The sequence below is a fragment of the Triticum urartu genome, chromosome 6A (genome assembly GCF_056163025.1).
Source record: "Triticum urartu cultivar PI428250 chromosome 6A, HENAU_Tu73, whole genome shotgun sequence".
Classification (NCBI taxonomy): domain Eukaryota; kingdom Viridiplantae; phylum Streptophyta; class Magnoliopsida; order Poales; family Poaceae; genus Triticum; species Triticum urartu.
The window spans coordinates 110,934,270-110,957,704 of NC_141878.1; the positions used below are offsets into that span (position 1 = coordinate 110,934,270).

At 47.7% G+C, this 23,435-nt stretch overlaps 2 protein-coding genes and 2 pseudogenes across 3 annotated transcripts; 1 reads left to right on the plus strand and 3 right to left on the minus strand.

The window, feature by feature from the left end:
* Positions 1-1,757: 1,757 nt before the first annotated feature.
* LOC125516627 (uncharacterized) lies at positions 1,758-3,505 on the minus strand. Its single transcript, XM_087529410.1, has 6 exons — positions 3,239-3,505; positions 2,937-3,157; positions 2,549-2,860; positions 2,363-2,465; positions 2,111-2,287; positions 1,758-2,033 (listed from the first exon to the last, which is right to left on the minus strand). The coding sequence occupies exons 1-6, from the start codon at positions 3,503-3,505 to the stop codon at positions 1,758-1,760; spliced, it is 1,356 nt and encodes a 451-aa protein (XP_087385536.1).
* Positions 3,506-5,026: 1,521 nt separating this feature from the next.
* LOC125517438 (uncharacterized) lies at positions 5,027-7,601 on the plus strand (annotated as a pseudogene). Its single transcript, XR_015609202.1, has 3 exons — positions 5,027-5,930; positions 6,043-6,225; positions 7,095-7,601. The product of XR_015609202.1 is annotated as an uncharacterized LOC125517438 (transcript).
* An 809-nt stretch (positions 7,602-8,410) lies between these two features.
* LOC125515871 (protein IRX15-LIKE pseudogene) lies at positions 8,411-10,594 on the minus strand (annotated as a pseudogene).
* A 320-nt stretch (positions 10,595-10,914) lies between these two features.
* LOC125515866 (uncharacterized) lies at positions 10,915-15,132 on the minus strand. The gene is made up of 2 exons (XM_048681358.2): positions 14,770-15,132; positions 10,915-11,546 (listed from the first exon to the last, which is right to left on the minus strand). Exons 1-2 carry the CDS (start codon positions 14,941-14,943, stop codon positions 11,184-11,186), a joined length of 537 nt encoding a protein of 178 aa, XP_048537315.2. The 5' UTR covers positions 14,944-15,132; the 3' UTR covers positions 10,915-11,183.
* Positions 15,133-23,435: the final 8,303 nt, after the last annotated feature.

The following is a 23,435-nucleotide window of genomic DNA, read 5'->3' on the forward strand; positions in this document are numbered from 1 at the left end:
CCACCCCACACACCCCCACCCCCACACAAACCCGAAGCTCAGTGCCTCCCCTCTGCCCTCCTCTCTCCCCTTCTCAAATCCTCCTCAGATCCGGAGTATTTGACCGTGGATTTCGAAGCCAAACCCTCCCTTAAGGTAATCTCCTCCGTTCCCCTTGTTTTCATCCATAGGAATTGTCACATTTGCTCAAATCTTGCTACTTTGGGGAAACCCTAGTTTTGGCTTGGATTTGCAAATATTTGTTGAATGATGTTAAGTTTCTTTGCTAATTTGGGTTGGTTAGGCTTTCATGGTATGCTAGGGTTAGGGGTATGTGTGTGTGATGTTGGTGTTAGGGTTATGCTAGGGTTATGCTATGGTTAGGGTTATTGTTAAGTGGGGGTTAGGGTTGACCAAGAATTATCGGTTTTGTAGGCATGGCTTCATCCGGTTTCATGACGAGGCCACCGTGTGCTAACCAAGAAGACATGCCGAACAAGTGGGAGGACGCATCTTTGGACAAGGTGAAGGAGAAAGATGCCAACATCCCGCCATGTTGGTGTGGAGATGTTTGCAAGGTGAAGGTATCCACCGACCGAAATAAATCATGGACGGAAGGGCGGAGATATTTTGTATGCCCGAACTATGCTTATGATCGTGCACTTCCAACTAACGCCTATGACCAACCACCGGTAAGCTCAAGAAGTAAAATGTTACTATCAAATGTGTGTCAACACTAACAAAAATTTTGTATGCAGTCACCGCCTCCTCTATGCAAGTACTTCACGTGGATAGATCTTGAAGTGCCAGAAGATGTCAAAAAGGACCAATACCAAGATTGTCTTAGGCGGCAACGGCGGTTCGAAGAATCGTTTCGAAGAGGCTTGGAGGAAGAGCGTCGTCAGAAGGAGAGGATGGAGCGGAAGAAACGAGACGAGGAGAGGGCACGCCAAGCGAAACTTGCTCGTGAGGAGGAGAGGGCAAGAAAGCTTGCAAAGGCTCGCGAGGCGCAAGAGGAGGACTCGGCCCGTGACAAGAAGGGGAAATGGCCTCGCTCTACTCAGTAGGGACTTCGGTTCGGTGCACTCGTCGTGAACTTGTGAGGGCATGTAAGATGTTGGTGAACTATTTTCTAGGGCAAGCTACCATTTATCATTTGTAATGAATGTGTCGTGAACCATGTCGTAGTTCGAATTGTCTTAAGTTATGAACTCGTCGGCATAAAATTTTTGTTTGTTCAAATTGTTGTGATGATGCAGTCATTGTAAGTATTATGATGTTCTGGTGAAATGAATGTGCTGTCAACTCTGTTTTTGCAGTAAACAACCGTGCAATGCCCAGAACAAAGGCGCTGCACTATAACTTGGTAATTTTCGTGGATTGTTAGTGCTCAAAGCCTTCTGTGGCCCTATGGGCAGCCATGGCCAGTTAAGCAGCGCCTATGGGACGGGCGCTGCACTGTGAGGTGCAGCGCCTAGGCTTTGGGCGCTGCATAGTACAGTGCAGCGCCTGACTGTCAGGCGCTGCAGTGCTGTTAACTGCCAAACTGCAGAAATAGATTCCATTTTGGCAAATACAAATACTGAACAATTCAACTGAACAAAGACAACATCATTTAGGACAAATACTGAACAAAGACAACTAATAATTTGAACATCACATCTTTTAGGACAACACAAATACCACAATAGTAAGAGTTCACCAACATATAACATAACCCAACAAGTTCATCAACCTAACGAAACGGCTACAAGAGAGCACTTCCATAGTAACAAACACTAATGCCTTCCGCACATGTTCCTGGTGCCACGCCTGCAGGCAATCTTCTTCTTCCTGGATGGACGAGCCTCCTCTTCCTGCACTTCCTCCTCCGCCTCCGCCTCCGCCTCATGATCCAAGCTAGCCATCCGCGAGGTCCCTACGACCACCTTTGGGTTGCCTCTGTTGTCAAAGTCGTTGGGCGTGTACCAGCGTCTGGGCTGCCTAGGCTTGAACACATATGGGGACCGAAGTTGAGCGTCCGCCAAAGTCATGTCATCATCAAGCTCATCGCCCTATCACACAATCAAACAATATGGTGAAGACCGACGTCGTAATCAAGTGAGAATCACATCTAAAGGATTATTCATACCTCTTGGGTGGCCGCACCCTCATCATCCTGATAAGCATATGAGGAACTCACATCGTCCCTCTGATGGTGAGATGAGGGGTCTGATGGTGTACCAGACCTAGAGGCAGATGGTTCATCAATTTCGGGATCACGGCAACCGAGAAGATTCGATAACCGCCTTAACTTCCTGGCCTGACACTGTAACATGAACAAGTGTGGAAGATATGAAACTCCGCAACATAGACTACCTCTCATAGTGAATGCGATTTGTACCTTGAGGAATGCTCGTAGTGGACCATCATCATTGCCTTTTCCAACCGGTGTTTCCTCCAGAATAGACTGGCTCTCATCAGCTGCTTTCTTGATCTCAGTGCGTTGCGGATGAGAAAGAATGAACACGTTAGCCATTCAAACATGTGTAATACGGCCAACGGGAAAGTAAAGAAGAAACACTTTACCACATAGTTAATCACCGGCACAGCAGGGACTCCGTGCCCTACCCTGACATCTCTGTTGTACTTCCCCTTTGATAGATCCTCAAAGTTTACGGGTTCTTCAAGAATATCCTCATTATATGCCGGCGGGCATATCTCAACTCGAGTATTTTCAAGAAGCCATCGTATGTAGTTATCAAAAGCAAGTGGACTATGCTCACGAAGCTTGGCGCGTGCACTGCTACGAGCTTCCTCCACACAAAGCTGGAAGCGGGTAACATACGAAGCATGATGCTTGTCCCAGTCCTTTATCTTCCGCTGCCTTCTCCTGTCCAACCTGCATGGTACAAAACCAAACATTAGCAAAATCAAGGAGTGACGATGCTTAGTCAATACGGTTCATGTTGTCTTACCTATGAAGTGCTTTGTCCGTATCCACCCATTCCAGCGGGTGAGGCTGGAACAGACCAAACTGACGAGACACGCGATGTGGCAAATGAAACTCAACAACCCAGTTGCATATCAGTGGGCACCGCATACGCCAGAGATCCCTATCCCGCAAGCACATCGGGTTGATGGTAAACTCCGGGGTGTACCCAAGTCTGTCATCGGCGCCATATGGCTGCCATTCCACCTATGAAATAGGGCAACAATGCAAAATTGGTGAATTTTTTTAGGCAAACATGAGAAATGACTGAAGTAATGACCTCATTACCTGCTCAGGCGTAATCGTGTCCAACTCGGCAACGTACTTCTGGTACATGAGATTGACATCGTTTGTCATCTCAGAAACCACATCCCACTTGTAAGCCCAAGTGGGGCGCCGTAATTCGTCATCTTCATCTTCATACCAAGGATTAAACCTGACGCTCTTCGGGCGTCCAACAGGCAGACGCTCCCAGCTCCATACAGAAAGTAGAAGCATATTACCACCAATGCCTGCACTATCTGTGATCCTGCAACACGCATCGTCCAGCTGCATATGAAAGAAAAACAATGTTAACTTGACAGCAAGCTTGCATTGCTAATGAAGAAATGAGTTGATCACAAAACAGACCAACTACCTATCGGTACAAGTAGGCAAGAGTAGCTGAACCCCAGCTCCATTTGCTATCGAAGACGGTCAACGCCTTCAGCCACATCCATGGAGCGTTCTTGCCAGTGGAGTCAGGAAACAAAGTCCTCGACACAACATACCACATGTAGACACGAGCATGTGTCTGGATCACGTCATCAGTGGCATCCGGAGGGCACGTCGCAAAGTGAGTTTGAATCCACGTGAAAGCAGCTCCGGATGCTTTCCTTTCCTTCTTCTTCTTCTCTTCTCCCTCCTCTACATCAGCCTCAGCCTCGGTAGGAGCCATACCGATAAGAGCAATCATCTGCTCGCGCCACCCATCAGAATCGGTGCTCATACAGAGAGACATCCCGTCGATAGCAAGACCGGTGATCAACGAGACATCCTCGAGCGTCACGGTCATCTCCCCAGTCCGAAGATGGAAACTATGCGTCTCCGACCTCCACCGATCAGCAAGAGCGGACACCAGTGGAGCGTTCAGATTCGGCGTGGACCGGCTGACCAACTGAATCCACAGGAGTAGTCCTGCCTGCTTGATGTACGGTGTGTACCTCTCATCGTAAGGCATGGCAGGACGAGAGACCCCGTGATACCGAATCTTCAAAGGTTCAAGCTTCTGCAAAAAACAAGTAATGACAAATCTTAGGGCATGTAAATTTCAACTTAAGGCAAAATATTTAGATTACTCGTTATTACCATCTCCTTCTCGCGCATCATGTAGGCCCGGTGTTTCGTGTCGTAGACATCGTCGAGAAGCCAAACCATCCTTACAAAGTTCAAACAATAAACATATATGAGTTCATCTTCATCTCAAATATCGGTATACACTAAACATCTAACATGTGTTCAATTACAAAATCTCAACATCTCCTTCTCACACAATGAATATGTCATATGTGTTCAAATAAACTCAACATCTAATATTTCAAATAAAATCAACATCTAATATATATCTAAAAAACAGATCATATATCTCTACAAAACTCAACATCTCATTGTTATCTATATAAATAGTCATCTCATATATATATATATATATATATATATATATAAACAAAACAATCTAGGGTTTCACTAACAAGAACTATATATTATGAACTAAGCAACAACACTACGGTACTACCACTATGACTACACATCCTAAATCAAGCAAATCAAGGGTTCCATCAAATCTTGGACAAATCTCTAAAATGGCAACAAATTTACGGAGGAAAAGAAAGGAAACAGAGGAGTTTAAGCGCCCAAGAGCTAGGCGCTGCACATTACAAGTGTGGCGCCTAAGTCTGAGGCGCTGCAATGCTGTCTGTGGGGCCGCAACTGAACCAGGGCTGCCACGCTGGCACGAGGTGCGACGTCCAATAGAGAGGCGCTGCATAGTAGTGTGTGGTGCCTAGCTGTCGGGCGCCACACAAAAGAGTCAACAGAGTGGAATTTTTTCGGAACGAAGTCAGTTTGTGATTTAATTTGGACCTGAGGTCAAATATGTGATTTCTGCCACGAACATGTTCCCCCGTCGCCGAGATCGCCCGCGGAAGAGGCCAAACCCAATGGAGGCGAGGGCAGCGAAGGCCACCTCGGCGACGTCCTTCTCCAAGCCCCCGCCGCTGGCGCTCCCGAAGACGGCGCAGTTCTTCTTCCGACACCTCCCGGGCCACAGCCGCGGTGGCGCCAGCGTCGTCCCCCACGCGGAGTGGGTGAGGAAGACCGCTCTGAGGGACTCCATCCACGACGCCTACCTGCGCGCCCTCGCGGCTCCCTTTCAACGGCCCCCACGGCGTGCCGACGGTGCCGTCCCTCCTGCCCGCGCTCCTAGCCGGCGGCCACTGCTTCGGGCCCCTCCCCGACGGCGCCTCCAACGTCATCGTCAACACGGTTTGGCTCTACGCCGCCTCCCCCCCAGCCCGCTTCGCCGCCGCCGACACCGTTGTCGATGTCGTCGACATCGATGACATCAAGCACAGATCCTTCCACGGCCTCAATCGCGTGGTCCACGATGCCGATCGGAACTATGACTACTACTACGCTGCCGCTGCTGCCGCGAAGCACCCCAACTGCGAGGCCTTCGCCGCATTCGCGCAGTCGGGGGTTGCCACAAGCCCCGCCGTCACAGAGCTGCTCGCCGGTGGCAGCAGCGCCCATCTTTCCGCCGAGGATGTCGAGCGGCTGGCCGTCCTACTCGTTCGACCCTCAGCTCCTCCGCTCGACTCTTGCCTGGTGCCAGAGCCCCAGTTCCCGGCGGAGAGGGAGGAGTACATCAGAGCCGGGCAACGATGGAGACGGAAGCTGGCTAACATGGCGATTCAGCACTGGAGCCGCACCATTGGGGTCAGTCCCTTTATCCAACAATAATCACATCTTCATACGCCTATTTTATTTCCTGGCCATTGGTGCTAATCGTCAAGTCGTCATTGCTATGTACTGCAAATTTCTTCCTCCCAAAGGGCCAGAGCTACAGCTCCATGTTGTTTGTGACGCCAGTGTTGACAGCCATGGTTACCAACATATCAACTTCATGGCCTCTGCAAGAGATAATCCGGCGGCCATACAACTCTTCTTTGCGGAATATGCAAGAAAAATGGGGGTCGTGCTTTGCTGCCCTGTCCAAGACTCCGTCTCTCTAAGCGGTAAGCAGTATACTCTCATAATCAGAGTACCTACTCCCTCCGTACTTATGTTAGTGAGCAAAATCTTAGCTCTCTTTGGTAGAGAACGAATAATGCCACTACTATATTTAATCATCTCAGGAGTGTGTGAGGATCAGTCGAACGATGCTACAACGTAACTCATTCGTGCTTTTCGATGATGATATTTAAGTTTGGATCTATTCTTGATAATAGCACAAACACATATTTAAGTTAGTGTCCTTTTTTAAAAAATTGTTTGGATTGCTTACCACACGTGTCATGTGGCTATTTAAGTTAAGAGTCTGTTTGGCCTAATAAAGGGCTATTCCTTGACAAGACAATGATTTCATTTTTCTTTTTAGCTGCTAGTCAGGGCTTTACATGCTTTCGATATACTACCTCCGTTTCAGTTTATAAGTCCTACGCGTATACCTAGATTGTCAATTTTATTACCCTAATATAAACTATATAACAAAAAAATTATATTGTTTAAAAATAGAACATCTTGAAGTTTATATTGGTATATTTTTTTTGTAATATATGACGTGTATTAGGTTGGTCAAATTGACGACCTAGGGGTACGCGCGCACGCCCTGTAAACTGAGAGAGAGGTAGTAATCAAATTGGGTATATTTTACAACCATTTAAACCCCACCATCACCTTCCTGCCCTTACCCCTCGCCCTTGAACGCGGTGAAATGCTACAGAATTAAGGAGCTAGTTAATGCACGTGCCCTAAGTTTGCTAACTGTTTGTGTGTAATATATCATGTTTATCAGTACTCCATGCAGTTATGCATACTGATTATCTGAAACACTTTTTATGTCATGATGCTAGTCTCAGATTGGACATGTTTATACTTTTATCAGGTCACTGCGATCTTTGTGAGAGTCTTCATCAAAGGCTTATCCACCCATCTTTTGGAGCATACAATTTCCGCAGTCCCCTTGATGCTACCTCGGGTATAATTGACTTTGATGTTGCGAATCTGCTGGACATCAAATATGCTCGGCACCTTTGGGGTTCGAGGCACATAGACCGTGTCTTTTACCCTTATGATGATTTTCATTCCAGCGCTGAATGGAAGTGGGATTTCATGGTAATTCGGTAGTTCAATTGCAATGCGAAGTTGCTTTTATGTACCTGTAAGCACAAAAAGGCGAGTGCATGGAGACATCTGAAGATGGATGTATGTGTTGAGATCATCATGGAATGCAGGCAAAAAAGTAGGAGCAAAAAGTAGATAGGAGACGCAAGATGTAGAATTGCAGGGCGTGTTGGAGTTGGAGTCTACCAAACCCTGGTGGGTTTAGTTTAAGAAGGGAGAAAATGTATTTGTACTATGCATGTTTTGTAGATAGCCTCGTTAAAACATGTGTGGAGAAACTTTGGAAATACTCGAACAAGATAAAAGGAGTATAATCCTATCTTTTGGCCAGATGTACTTTCTCCCCTTAATTCAGCATTCCATTAAGTATTCTCATTCAAATTTTCGAAGCTTCGATTGTGAACAAGGAGTGACTTGTTCAATAGAGATCTACTAGATTATCACATGACGTTCATGCATTTGCAATGCAAGATCACAGGAGAACTCGGGGATGACATGCTTGATGCTTCATGAGTCAATTTCACATAGCCTACGCGCATATGTGCAACGTATGCTTGATAACATTCCTAGATAATTGCTGGTGTTTGATGGACATCGAACACACATGATGCCCACACGTGGTACTCCATTCTCTTGAGCTATACACATTACGTGTTTAGGATAAAAAGAACACACATTGTAACGATCAACTCAAAGACATAAAAATAGTAGTATTAATTAGAACACAACGAGTCTTTCTCTTTGGCTATGCGCCCGTGGCTTGAGAGCTCGGTAGCACCAAGTTATGTGAGTGTTTCTTGTAACATATTTATGCCTTCTATATAAGAATATGGCACGTCCTTGATATGCTCTTGAAAAAAGAAGTGCGTGAGCGCTAAATATGCCATTCTAAACTTGCTCGTGACAGAGGATTCTTTGGTCTTGTTTGTAATTTTACTTCTTGATCAGTATTTCTTGATGCAAAACTAGCGTTTTGCTCTTTTTTTCTTTCCAATCTCGCTAGTTCGGTATATACACGACTTGTAGTTTGATCCTTTCAATATAAATGAGACATGTATTACCATGCAACAAAAAAAATGATGCCGGAAACCCCCTTAAAAATTACTTGTTCAGTTGTTCACTAGTGTCATTTTGTCTGATCGAGACCACGCCACATTTACAACGGTGCATCAAAATGCCAAAGCGCACACAATAGACCAACCCATCTGATCGAAGTACAAGGAACCAAACTGGAAAGCCGTTTCCCTGACCGACTAGTTCGCCTTCTTCGCGGTCGGTGGCGCCCCGCAGAAGGCCTCCCGGTTGGCGGCGGCGCCGCCGCGCACGACGTAGTGGCCGAGCGACGGCGTGCCGGTCCCCTCCACGCGGTTCTCGTCGCAGAGGAACTCCCGCGCGCACAGGCTCTCCACCTCCCGCTCGTAGTCGTGCACCAGCACGTCCGTGACCGTCCCCTTGGTCCGCGCCATCACCGCCGCCGAGAAGATGGCCGCCATCCTCCCCGGCGAGCCCTCGGCGTACCCGTGCGGCCCGTCGACGAGGATGACGTCCCAGGCGACGTCGTAGAGCTGGTTGGGCAGGTCGCCGATGGCGAGGCGGCAGTCGGAGAAGAGCAGGTTCTGGACGGGGCGGCAATCGGCGCGGCGGGACGCGCGCGCGGCGTCGAGGAGGTCCGGGAGCTCGCGCACGGCGGTGGCGTAGGCGACGTCGTACGCCTCCAGCCCGCCGTGGGCGCCCTCCATGTGGGCCACGTAGAAGGGGTTCTCGTCCAGGAACACCGTCCGCCCGCCGTGGTTCAGCACGCGCCACAGCGGCGTCTCCGCGCCGAGGCCGAACACCAGCAGGTTGCAGGGCGCGCGCCGCCGCAGCACCGACGCGATCGCGCGCACGTCCTCCTCCGGCATGCTCACCGTCGAGTTCGCCCCTGCCGCCGCCGCGTACCGCACCAGCGCGTCGAACACGTACGCCGGCAGCGCCCCTCCGCCCGCCGAGGCGCCGCCGACGGCGCTGCCCGCGCCGGCGCCGGCCGCGAACGTGACCCGCGGCGACGCCGCCCCGGACGGCGCGCGCGCCGTGGAGAAGACCGTGAGCAGGGACGCGCAGGTGAAGAGCGCGAGGAACGCGACGAGCCAGAAGCGGCGCCAGGAGATGGACGCGGCCGTCGCCGGCGACGCCGCCCCGTTCCCGTACTTGCTCGACGGCTGGCGGACGAGGAGCAGCTTCGTCCCGGACATCGCCTTCATCTCTCCCTACCCGGCCCGCGTAACCAACCAAACCAATGAGCAGAGCAGGCAGCTGGAGTGGCTGGTGCTCGAGTTCTTGTGCCCCTGTGTTTCTCACACCATTTATGCGTGTGATCTTGCGCTCCGGGTGAAGAGCAATGGTGTTAATACAAGAAGGGACGGGGATGGAGAGAATGGCTCACCGTACCAGAATGACATCTCAGCCTTTCAGAGCGTGAGAGTTGTTGGCCGGGGAATGCAGGTTTGGATGTGATGGCAGACAAGCCAAGCTAAGCTTAATTAATCAAGCAAAGTAGAATAAGACGAAGTTTATTTCTTTTGGGAAATAAATGAATAAGCGTTTGATCAGTAGTTGGCATGTTTGGCGAGAAAGCAATCTAGGTGAAAATTCACTTCGCTGCAGGTTTGCTTCGGAGTGGCTCAAATTCCGGTAGGTTTGGATGGGCACTCCTTTGATTTGGACGCTGGAACTTTCTCCTTCAGAATATGAACACTCATATCCCCACCATCCAAAACTTTCAGCGTGGAACGCAGATTGAGCTGCGATCAACCCCGGGCAGGCTACCAAATTTCTTGGGCAATGTCACCTTATGTTTCTTCTTTTTTCCGTGTGGTATATGGAACACATCACGGCAATGTGCCATTAACCCGATGACAGAGGATCATCAGTAATTACCTGAACAGATACAGGAGATGGATCCAGATTTTGGTACTTTGATTGAAGACGGGCAGCTTTCTGGCCATCAGACTCAGATATCAAACGAAAGAAGGTTGCAGATACAACCATCATATTTGGTGAGAAAATTGTTGAACAAGGCTGAACCTCCTTTGACAAGGGTGACGCAAAAGGAGACTGGCCACTTGGGATTCAAGCGACTCACAGTCTCACAGATGTGGCATGCAGGAACTAACGTTTGTAGATGGGAGGTGGCTGTCGGTCTATTCTCTCCGTTGCCTTCGAGTGAAGCCTCGGCAAAAGCACTGGCATGAAACACGCACCGACATGTTCAAGACCTAGACTGTTTCGTGGTAACCTGAGCTCATTCAAAATTTCAAACGAAGAACTTGTATATGTTTACTGCTAGCAATAATCTAGCAGGCACATGCATTGGGTAAAAAGAAAGTGAAACAATACTGAAAAGTAATGTAGCAGGTAGTGACAACAGAGTTCCATCTTCTTATAGATCTGCCCATGGATACCAACTCCCGGTGTAATCAGCAGATCATAATTAAAAGGGACAGAACATCAGTTAACTAACTTTCCATAGAGTATACGCCGTCTAATGATGGACGGAAGATTTTCCTCACCAGACTATGAGGATTTCGACAACCTCAAGCAAATAACAGAGGATCATATCAGGATTTACCATACCACCAGCAAAAAGGTGCCATAAGAACACAGCAAGGCACAATGAAGCGTCGATTCCAGTTCATAATGCTCTAGGTTGTCTATGTATTTGCTTGGGTGAACAGGAGATGTATCTCTGGCATCCCTGCAGTAGAGAAGCAGTAACCCGGAAAAGAGAGCAGGTTCTACAAAATATCATGCACATCATGATCACCGTCTGGGGTGAGCACCCATATACAGTAGCAAGGATTTATCACCAGGATCATGCCGCCCCGCACCAGTAGGCCAGGTGCTCATCTTTGCGTGACGTGCTGAAGAGTCCACCACATTTCAAGCAAATGAAGCTGCTGCCATCGTTGAAGGCGTCCAGGATAATCTGCTTCCTTCCACACTCAGCAAGTATGCAGGCCTCATCAGAGTTCAACGCCGTAACAGGGTCAGAACCAGGTGCTAGTGGATTAGGGTTTGATGACTGAGCCTCTGCTATAGCACACTGTGCGAGCAAAGAAGCGAGCTCATCAATGTTGGGAGCAGGCTGCGATCTCTGCCTGTAGAGGTCACGTGCACGGTTCAGAGTCTGGATGAGAGCCTGTTCACCACCTTGAGATCTTATGGCCAAGAGTACCTGCATAATATTCCAGAGTTCAGTTCCTTGGCAGAACTAGGAAATGTGAAATTTATGTAAAGTAAGTCGCAAAGGGATCATCAGAATAATCACAGCCAAGTATAGTTGCTTGGGAAATCCGGAATACCAGGAACGATCAGCATCTTCAAGGGCATCAGGCCCATCTCTACAGATGCAGGAAAAAAATTCGAAGAGGAATTGCAGTGGCTTCTTCATCGAGCTAAGACAAAGAAATATAGCTCCCTGGCAGTGGGTTGAGCCTTTCGCCAACTCAGTTGCTTGTTGTTGTAACCTTAGTTTTCCTTTTCTGAATTTTTATTTTGTTTTTATCTTCGTACAGCAAAATATAACCCAAAAATATACATACGCACATTAGAAAGACCCTAATATTTTAGTAAAAAATAATTGCCGCCAAGAAACGTTGCCAATTTGGAAGCTTACTATATTTGCATCCCCCACAGAGCTTTTCTTTTAACAGACACACAACATTATTTTCATTGACGTATACAAGTTAAGAAGCAGATTGCAAACCTCATCAAAATTCACTTATTAGTGCTGCACTTAAGGGAAAATTGATCTTATACCACTAAGAAAATTGCCCTTTTCCAAAATACCACTCATTCATGTATCCTTGACAAAACAATACTAGTTCCGTCCTCCACTACTCAATTGCAATAGATTTCACCATTTTCCCCCTGGCATAACCCTCTTCCACTGTTCCACATCTGCTCCCCACAGCCTTCTTCCCCTTCTTCTCATTCACCGGTCTTTATCCCTTTCTATTTCTGCTATTTCTTACCTCCCCCAGGACTGCTTCTTCTCCTTCCCACCATTGCTACAACCAAATCGTGTTTGACTAGGGAATAGGAACCGGGCATCGACCAGTTAGCTAGTGGCGTGGAGACGATTGCGCAACCTAGCCCACCGCTCGCGTTTGAGCCTTGGCTCCGCTGGGTATGTGCCAACATTTCTTAACAAAAGACCAGAGGGGCTAGTCCCTATTGGTACTTTATTTTACTAAGGAAAGACTCCGGACAAAGGAATGAAAGAAATAACGCAATAGGAAAGCAGCTGTTAATGCCAATGAGTATCGGTGGTCGGAATCAATTTGCACATGTTGAATTCCAGTCACATATAAGAGTAACAGGAAATGCTAGTGAGTATTGCAGCATTGCTGCAAACGCCATTGTGTAGGATTCACAGCACTCAAGTCCTGACGAAGACTGCACATTCCTCATTTGGATCATCTTAGGAAAGGTCTATTCTACACATAAGACAGGAAATCATATATGTCCAATGCAAACATGGCTTGAACATCCTAATGCTACACAGAATACTAGCGTATTTAGTAAGGTTGGGCCAGTACTAAATTAGCACAATGACTGAGCGGTTTCACCAAGGTATCATATCCTAACTTGTTGACTTCTCATTCGTGCCTTTTGTACCCATATTTTTTGGCTTCACTATAAATGGTTAAAGCGCATCTCCATATGTTAAGCATTGCAATCCACCTTTGCCAGTGTGACCTCACGACAGCTCAATAGTTTAAACAACGCAGATTCACACCTTTTTTTGAAAGGTCAGGTGGGGTGGGGGGCGATTAGCCCACCTGAACTGTTTTTCCATTAAGACATTGAGCCCGGAAATAACGGCCAGGCAGGGGAGAGGTGACCGAGCAACCATAGTTCAAAAAAGCGCTAAGCGTTAATTGCGCGTTTGCCACCTCCTTGCGCTTTTCTGACCAAAGCGCATGCTTATGCGCAGATTAAGCGCGGTTATGCACTAGGCGTTTTGCTATCGCCTAGAGCTAGCCGCGCCTTTTTTAACTATGCCGAGCACACAACCCAAACAACAGCAAAACTAGCAGATACAAACTTAACCATCTAATAAAGGCTAGAGGATGAGGAAAATAATCCCTGTTCAAAAGTTCAATCATGCTTGGCTGAAGTTGTACACCCACTTTGGGTGGAGCGTTGGTGTTCATTCTCGGAAAATATGAATTCGTAAAACCCTTGTTAAGAAACAAACTTTATATAAATACTTAAATGGTAGGTCTCTAAACATCCCCATTTCTCAACTCAATCGAAGAAGGTAATTATTTGGGGTTCCCCATTACTACCAGAAAATGAAAGAAAAGAAGGTAAGGAACTAGCATACCAACTAAGGGGGAACAGAAAGAGCAGAAACAGGACTGTGCAGGCACAATCAAATCATCAGAAAAACACACTGTATGAAACTAAAACCAAGTCTAACAATTACCCTAAGAAAATTACTAAATCTAGCTACACAACTGTGGCAAACTCAAACACTTCGAAAATAATTAATTACCCCCTCCGATCCATAGTAATTGTTGTACTAAATCAGCGACAATTAATATGGATCAGAGGGAGTAGTAAAACTAGCTTCACGACTGCGCGGGAAACTCAAAACTCTTTAAGATTTTTTAATCAAAAACTATTGTAACTGTGTGGGATGAGGAATTCACTCGAATCTACATTGTGGCATGGCAATTACAATCGGAAATGAAATCTTGACAAGGATTACCAAAACAGATTTGTAAGGCTACAATGCATCTGTGCTACTTCCCCACTTTGCAAGCTCAATCCTTATACGTTTGTAAACACCATCCCTAGAGCTTACTCAGTGTGCTAATGGAAACCCATTAGTAAATAGCAAATTGAAATACTGATAGGTGTGAGATATGTACGAGCCTACGAGCACTCAACATAGTGGAAGCATCTCCCTGTGTGTGCATCACTTCATAAACTTCCTCTCTTTTACCTCTCAAGGAGGGGAAACATGAGAATAACCACTGCTAGCCTAAGGGGGGAATATAGCCGAAAAGAACAGGTGCGCAGGTAGGGGGGCACCACCCAAACACCTAAACATCTTCTGGCACGAATCATACCTAACAAACCCTAAACCTCAAGCCTAGAACCCTAGGACCTAGAGCGAATCACAACACCTAACCCCTGTTTTGTCGCTCCGCGCGAAATCCCAAGGCGGATTACGCCATGGAGAAGACGATCCAAAGCGAAACTGAAACCAGAGAAAACCCACCGCGTCCGTTCTAATCGCGTGATCAGCCTATGGCGGGTGCGAACCTCGCGGATTTCCCGTTCCGGCACGCACGGCGAGGGTCGAGACGCGACGAAGCGCAGGAAATGGAGGCGGAGCGGAAGAGGGGATGTGAGGGCAGAGAGAGTGAGGCGAGGGTTCTCACCGCCTGCAGCGCGAGGGACGGCTGGCCCTCCTGGAGCAGCCCGCGGGCGCGGGACAGCATGCTCCACCCATCTCCGGCCGCCGCTGCCTGCGGCGGCGGCGGAGGCTGCTGGGGCTGGGGCTGGGGCTGGAGCGGATGCTCCGCGGGCTCCATCTCGACGTCGGACGGGTCCATCGGCGGCGCCTCCCGATCGACTGCGTGCTCTCGTACGTGCTCCGCCGCCGCGAGGTGCACGGCGTCGCGGGGTGGTGCCTGGTAACTGCGGGCGACGGCTGCTCTGCGGCTGCGGTGCCACGCCTCCAGATGCTTCCAGGTGGTGCGTGCCTCCTCGGGCAGTCGGGGGCGGCCTGGTATTCGGTTTCTAAAAGAATAGACGCACGAGAAGGAAATCCTTCGAAATTTTACGGGTTGGTCCCCAATTTTCCCCTGTATTTATTTAGCTGTTTTATCCTTTTATTTTTGGGAGGTCCTTTTGAAAGATCTGCCGCCTCACGAGCCATTGAATTTTGTATAAGACGACCGTCAAATTTAGCTGCCAGCTTTGTAACATGGGTGATGTTGGGCTTGAACGTTTGCAATTGCAACCCAGTTCATATTGCAGAACTTTTGCAACTGCGGTATCGTTATAATTTTTTTTCGCAACAAAGATCTTGTTGTAGATTTTTTTTTCAACAGAGCTAATGTTGCAGTTTTTTGTCTTCATCTTTACATAGGCGTTATGTAAGAGAGTTTTGCAACATCAACAATGTAGCAACAGTGAGGATGTTGTAAGAAAAAAATCACCGTTGGATATTCGCAGTGATCTCCTGTCAAACAGTGATGAGGGAGTAGTGACGCCGCCCGTCCCCGCCATGGCACCGCCACGGCGAGCGCCGCAGCTCCGCCATGTCGCCTCGCCTCCTCTCCAGCGCGGTGGGCCCATTATGTGCAGTCGACGTGCGTGGTGGAAGCGGATGGCAAAGGCGGCCATCGTACTCGACCCCAGCTGCAACCTCGCTGCCATCCTCCTCTCCGGTGAGGTGGGCCGTTGCCGGCGACACGCATCTCTCGCTCGATGTTGCGGGGATGAGGAAGCTACCGCTTCGCCTTCGTCTTCTGGGGTCTGCAACAGACCAATTATTGCGGTGGTAAAATTGCAATAATGGGCTAGTTGCAAAACTAGTGGTGGTGGCCCATGAAGCATGTGACGTGTAGGGAAGGTGGCAGACACGAGAGCTGCGATCCGTCGGGTGATTGCAAGCGCTTTCCTTATTTTGCCGGACAGAGTACTACCTCTAGGATTATTAGTCTCCGTCGTATTTTGGGTCAAAGGTTGACCACATATTTGACTAGAAAAATGTCAAGGCATGTCACAAAAAATTATGTTGCTGGATTCGTATTTGAATGTAGTTTTCAAGGATATTATATTTGTTGCATACAACATATATTTTATTAGTTAAAATAATGGTCAAAATATGACTCGAAATAGATTTAAAATGAATTAAGTTGAATTTCCAGAAAACCTATGGAGAGGCCACGACGGTGGCGTATTTCCAGAATATGTTTTCACTTGAAAACGATTCGGGCATCGGGCGAGAGGCTGCCGGGTGGGGTCGAGCTGCAGGTTTATAAGAGGAAGAGAGAGAAGCAGAGAGGCAGTGGCTTATCGATGGTCGCCCGCCGACGAGGAGGCCGAGCGGTGAGACGACGGAGATGGACCAGGCGCTCGACGGCGAGCACGCCCGTACTCGCAGCCCATCGAATGCTGGTCGGATGGCGTCGGCAGCGTCCTCTTCGACGATGTCGACGTATAAATGTATTGCCTAGTCTCTTCCATCAAATCGGTCTTTTGGTTGCATTAGCTACAACATGCACTTGTACATGGTATCAGAGTCAAGAGGTCTTCAATTAAAAACTAGGTTGGCTCAATGAAATTGCAGCACACTTTTGATCCATGTTTAGGCCCGAGGGAGCCACACGTGAGGGGGAGTGTTGACATATAAATGTATTGTCTAGTCTCTTCCGTTAGATCGGTCTTTTGGTTGGATTGGCTAGAGTATGCACTTCTACAGGCGGTGGTGGCCCTCGGTGGTCATCGGAGTCACCCGTCCAGGCATGAATTCGGAGCTTGGAGGACGGCATCGACACCGGGAGAGAAAGGGGAGCTCAAGGGTATCCTTGGCTCATCCGGATGTGCACCAGAGCAAGCTGGCCATGGCAGAGGCCGAGTGGTGGAGCTCATGCCGGAGAGGAGGAAGGAGGGCTTCTCTGGCTGGGTTGAGTGGCTCTGGGGTCGATTGAGTGAGGGGGAGGATGATTGGTGAGGAGAGGCGGGCTCGAGAGGGGCTTAAATATTCAGGGGAAGATGCCTGAGGTCACGAGCCACCATGGAGATCCTGCCGAAGCTCTGGTGAGGTTGGGTACGCGTGGGCGCACGTGAGGGCTTGGGTGGTGGTGAGAGAGGTTAGTGAGATGCCAACGACGTAGGCGAGGCGTAGGAGGGCAGACGCGGGGAGGACAAGGGTTGTCGGCTACTCGGGCCACACTGTTCCTCCGTGACCGTGGGCGGCTCAGGTCTGACAAGTGCGCTGTAGGAGGGAAGAAAGGTCCAGAGGGCTAGGTGGACGAAGGATAAGGGTGGTCGGCACCAGGGACGCACGGGGGCGGATGAGGAGAGTGAGCCCGAGGGGAAACGACGTGCAGAGCGCGACCAACGGTATGCCAGCCGCGCGGTCACCGTGGTGCATGTCACTCCAAGGGCATGTAGGCTTGTCAAAAGATGTCTAGCATGAAGACCCTACATACTGGAGCTCCACTATGGTCATGTATCGACCAAAGTAGCTTTGTGTTGATCAGTAGCATCATCAACAGTTTCTGGTCAGAAACTTGGACTAGATGATGTGGTCAAATGGATAATTGAATGGTCTGGAAAGGTTGTCACAGAGTCATGAGTAGGAAGCAATATGGGCTGGAGAAATTTGAGATAATTACGACAAGTTTTGGAGGTAGTTGCTTCACAACTCACAAACTATGCCAAAAACTAGGTTTTGAAGCTGCACTCACATGAAGTATTGGGTTGAGCTGAAATTTGGTGTAGGATGATGATTTAGGCATAGTGAGGCACTGATACAATTTCATGGCTTTTGGAAATACCTAGATGGTAGTTCCTTCACAGAGGTCCTCTCAAGACAGAATCTTGAGAGAATTATTGCGAAATATTGGCTAGATGAATTGATCTCAAATTTTGTGGATGGAAGTCATATAGTGGGATCATGATCTTGAAAAAAATTAAGAAATTGTGAAGCAATATAAAATATAATTGCTTCACAAACTGAAAATGTGACCAGAAGCAATAATTGGATGGTGTGCTCACCATGAACATGTAAGTTTGAATATTTTTACATGTGCAAGGTCTAGGTGAGTTAAAGTATTTATAAGAATTTATTGGGAATTTTTGGAAAGACAGAAATATAGGATGCCTCACAAACTAGGGCAAATAGGGTTATTCCTTTAATAGAAAAATGAATATTTCCAAGAAATAAAGATTAGGGTTGGGCTAGTATGGAAATGATATGGTCTTGGGAAAGATTTGAGAGTGATAAACCAGTTGGGAGAAGAAAAGGAGATGGTCTTCTCAGGTTTCAAGCCCACAGAGCCAGTCCAAAAGAAAAGAAAAGGGCCAAAAATTGGGGTGTCACATCTCCTCTGCTTGCTCCTTGTCCACGACCCGCTTCTCCTCCTCCTCCTCCCCTGAGAGATGCACCTAGTCCGTCCACAGGGGAAGCAACATGGCAACGGGAAGCGAAGTGGAGGATGTGGGTGGCGGTGAGAAAAATGAAGGTTATGGACAGGATGTGTATGGCAACCGGAAAGTGGAGTATTGAAACACGGCGACAATGATTTTATAGTCGTGGGCAGTGAAAAAACATGGCAGGAATGACCGTGGGCACTTGAGATGCAGCGACATGGGTGTTTAGCCGTATGCGCCATTAACAGAGGAGTGCCATACAGACGACATGCACCATTGGCAGAGGAGTGCTATACAGACGACAATGTTTGGCCATTTTTGGATGATGCTATGGATCTAACACCATGCATGGCTAGGAGCAAGTGTGACACGGCCGCAGGATAAGATCCGCCGAACCGGGTAGTCTTAACCGCATGTGCTAGTGGAAAGTCCAAAAGACTGTTCCCGTCCCTGTCAGGCAGCGCTTCCCATTATAAACCACCCAAAACACCACTCAGGTAGCAAGGTGGGACTAAACCTGTCCGTAATGGGAGTATCATAGGTAGTATCATGCATGTCAACTAAGCACTTTTGATATGGTGGCATAAAATTAAATGAAGAAAAAGATGATTGAGTATCATATCATGATACCGTATCATATTAAATGATGTGCTACTTTGTGTCATGCATGGTAATAAATATAGCCCTCTATGATACCAACATATGATACTCCCTCCGGTCCTTTTTAGTTCGCATATAAGATTTGTCTGAAGTAAAGCCTCGTAAAGTTTGACCAACTTTATAGAAAAAATACCAACATTCACAATGTGAAATCAATACCAGTTTACCCATCATGACTTAAAGTTTCATATTGTATAACTTTAGCATGGTAGATGTTAATATTTTTTCATATAAATATGGTCAAACTTTGAGTAGTTGGACTTCAGACAATTCTTATATGCAGAGTAAAAAGGACCGGAGAAAGTACTATGCATTACGGATATATTATCACACTAGTATCATATGCATGATACTGGTATATGATACACCCCCATTACAACCAACCTAAACAGCAGCCCAGGCTGCGGTGAAAAATCACAAAACTAGCCCTTTGGCCAAAGTTCAGCACAAAATGGTCTTATTTTGAAAATATTTCATAAAATGGCCCTAACCGCATGACGCCCGCACCCGGGGCGCCATGCTAGATAACATAACGCCTTGGTCAACGACGCCGTGCGCATCGGCACTGACTGCCACGTCGGCTTGGCCTTGGGCCCATGACGCCTCGGCCCAGGGCGCTGTGGGTTGTACCACGACGCCCCGCCCCGGGGCGCCATACCCCTTCACTATATCGCCGCCCGAGCCCCTCTGCTCTCTGTTCTTTCTTTCTCTCCTCTCTCTGTTCTTTCCCCACTCCATGGTGCCCCTCAAATCGCTCCTCCCTATCCCCACTCAAGAGCTGCGGATCTGAGCCGAAGATCGGTGGATCCGGTTGCCCTTTGAATCCTCAAGGTATTCTCCTCCCTTTCCCCTCTTTCTATTGGTTGAAATCTCTCCATTTGATTGATTTGGATGAAACCCTACTTCATCCTTTTGTTGAAATGAATAGTGGATTTTGGTGTGATAATGTAGGGATTAGTGTGATTTAGGATATGTATGGCTTACAATATGTATGATATAGGATTATTATGAAAGTGCTATGAATTTGGTTAGGATATGTATGCACATATATATGGTGTATGGAAGGATTAACGCAAATACTATTGGAAATATGCCCTAGAGGCAATAATAAAAGCATTATTATTATATTTCCTTGTTCATGATAATTGTCTTTATTCATGCTATAATTGTGTTATCCGGAAATCATAATACATGTGTGAATAATAGACACTAACATGTCCCTAGTAAGCCTCTAGTTGACTAGCTCGTTGATCAACAGATAGTCATGGTTTCCTGACTATGGACATTGGATGTCATTGATAACGGGATCACATCATTAGAAGAATGATGTGATGGACAAGACCCAATCCTAAACATAGCATAAGATCGTATAGTTCGTTTGCTAGAGTTTTCCAATGTCAAGTATCTTTTCCTTAGACCATGAGATCGTGTAACTCCCGAATACCGTAGGAGTGCTTTGGGTGTACCAAACGTCACAACGTAACTGGGTGACTATAAAGGTATACTACGGGTATCTCCGAAAGTGTCTGTTGGGTTGACACGGATCAAGACTGGGATTTGTCACTCCGTATGACGGAGAGGTATCACTGGGCCCACTCGGTAATGCATCATCATAATGAGCTCAAAGTGACCAAGTGTCTGGTCACGGGATCATGCATTACGGTACGAGTAAAGTGACTTGCCGGTAACGAGATTGAACGAGGTATTGGGATACCGACGATCGAATCTCGGGCAAGTAACATACCGATTGACGAAGGGAATTGTATACGGGATTGATTGAATCCTCGACATCGTGGTTCATCCGATGAGATAATCGAGGAGCATGTGGGAGCCAACATGGGTATCCAGATCCCGCTGTTGGTTATTGACCGGAGAGCGATCTCGGCCATGTCTACATGTCTCCCGAACCCGTAGGGTCTACACACTTAAGGTTCGGTGGCGCTAGGGTTGTAGGGATATGTATATGCAGTAACCCGAATATTGTTCGGAGTCCCGGATGAGATCCCGGACGTCACGAGGAGTTCCGGAATGGTCCGGAGGTAAAGAATTATATATAGGAAGTGCTATTTCGGACATCGGGACAAGTTTCGGGGTCACCGGTATTGTACCGGGACCACCGGAAGGGTCCCGGGGGTCCACCGGGTGGGGCCACCTGCCCCAGGGGGCCACATGGGCTGTAGGGGGTGTGCCTTGGCCTATATGGGCCAAGGGCACCAGCCCCAAGAGGCCCAGGCGCCTAGGGTTTCAAGAAGGGAAGAGTCCCAAAGGGGAAGGCACCTCCTAGGTGCCTTGGGGAGGAGGGATTCCTCCCCTTGGCCGCACCCCCCTAGGAGATTGGATCTCCTAGGGCCGCCCCCCCCTTGGCCCTCCTATATATAGTGGGGAGATGGAGGACTTCTCACCCCACGCCTTTGGTGCCTCCCTCTCCCTCTCCAACACATCCTCCTCCTCCAAAGTGCTTGGCGAAGCCCTGCCGGAGTACTGCAGCTCCACCACCACCACGCCGTCGTGCTGCTGCTGGAGCTATCTTCCTCAACCTCTCCTTCCTCCTTGCTGGATCAAGAAGAAGGAGACGTCACGCTGACCGTACATGTGTTGAACGCGGAGGTGCCGTGCGTTCGGCGCTAGGATCTCCGGTGATTTGGATCACGTCGAGTACGCCTTCCTCATCCCCGTTCTTTGAACGCTTCCGCGCGTGATCTACAAAGGTATGTAGATGCAATCCAATCACTCGTTGCTAGATGAACTCCTAGATGGATCTCGGTGAAACCATAGGAAATTTTTTGTTTTCTGCAACGTTCCCCAACAGTGGCATCATGAGCTAGGTCTATGCGTAGTTCTCTTGCACGAGTAGAACACAATTTGTTGTGGGCGTTGATGTTGTAAACTTTCTTGCCGCTACTAGTCTTATCTTGCTTCAACGGTATTGTGGGATGAAGCGGCCCGGACCAACCTTACACGTACGCTTACGTGAGACCGGTTCCACCGACTAACATGCACTAGTTGCATAAGGTGGCTGGCGGGTGTCTGTCTCTCCCACTTTAGTTGGAGCGGATTCGATGAAAAGGGTCCTTATGAAGGGTAAATAGAAGTTGACAAATCATGTTGTGGCTTTCACGTAGGTAAGAAAACGTTCTTGCTAGAATCCTATTTCAGCCACGTAAAACTTGCAACAACAATTAGAGGACGTCTAACTTGTTTTTGCAGCAAGTGCATTGTGATATGATATGGCCAAAGTTGTGATGAATGATGAATGATCTATATGTGATGTATGAGATGTTCATGCTATTGTAATAGGAATCACGACTTGCATGTCGATGAGTATGACAACCGGCAGGAGCCATAGGAGTTGTCTTTATTTTTTGTATGACCTGCGTGTCATTGAGAAACGCCATGTAAATTACTTTACTTTATTGCTAAACGCGTTAGCCATAGTAGTAGAAGTAATAGTTGGCGAGCAACTTCATGGAGACACAATGATGGAGATCATGATGATGGAGATCATGGTGTCATGCCGGTGACAAGATGATCATGGAGCCCCAAGATGGAGATCAAAGGAGCTATGTGATATTGGCCATATCATGTCACTATTATTACTTGATTGCATGTGATGTTTATCATATTTATGCATCTTGTTTACTTAGAACGACGGTAGTAAATAAGATGATCCCTCATAATAATTTCAAGAAAGTGTTCCCCCTAACTGTGCACCATTGCGACAGTTCGTTGTTTCGAAGCACCACGTGATGATCGGGTGTTAGATTCTAACGTTCACATACAACGGGTGTAAGCCAGATTTACACATGCAAACACTTAGGTTGACTTGACGAGCCTAGCATGTACAGACATGGCCTCGGAACACAGAAGACCGAAAGGTCGAGCATGAGTTGTATAGAAGATACAATCAACATGAAGATGTTCACCGATGTTGACTAGTCCGTCTCACGTGATGATCGGACACGGCCTAGTTAACTCGGATCATGTTATACTTAGATAACAGGAGGGATGTTTATCTAAGTGGGAGTTCATTGAATAATTTGATTAGATGAACTTAATTATCATGAACTTAGTCTGAAATTTTACAAATATGTCTTGTAGATCAAATGGCCAACGTAGTCCTCAAGTTCAACGCGTTCCTAGAGAAAACCAAGCTGAAAGACGATGGCAGCAACTACACGGACTGGGTCCGGAACCTGAGGATCATCCTCATAGCTGCCAAGAAAGATTATGTCCTACAAGCACCGCTAGGTGACGCACCTATTCTCCCTGCAGAACAAGA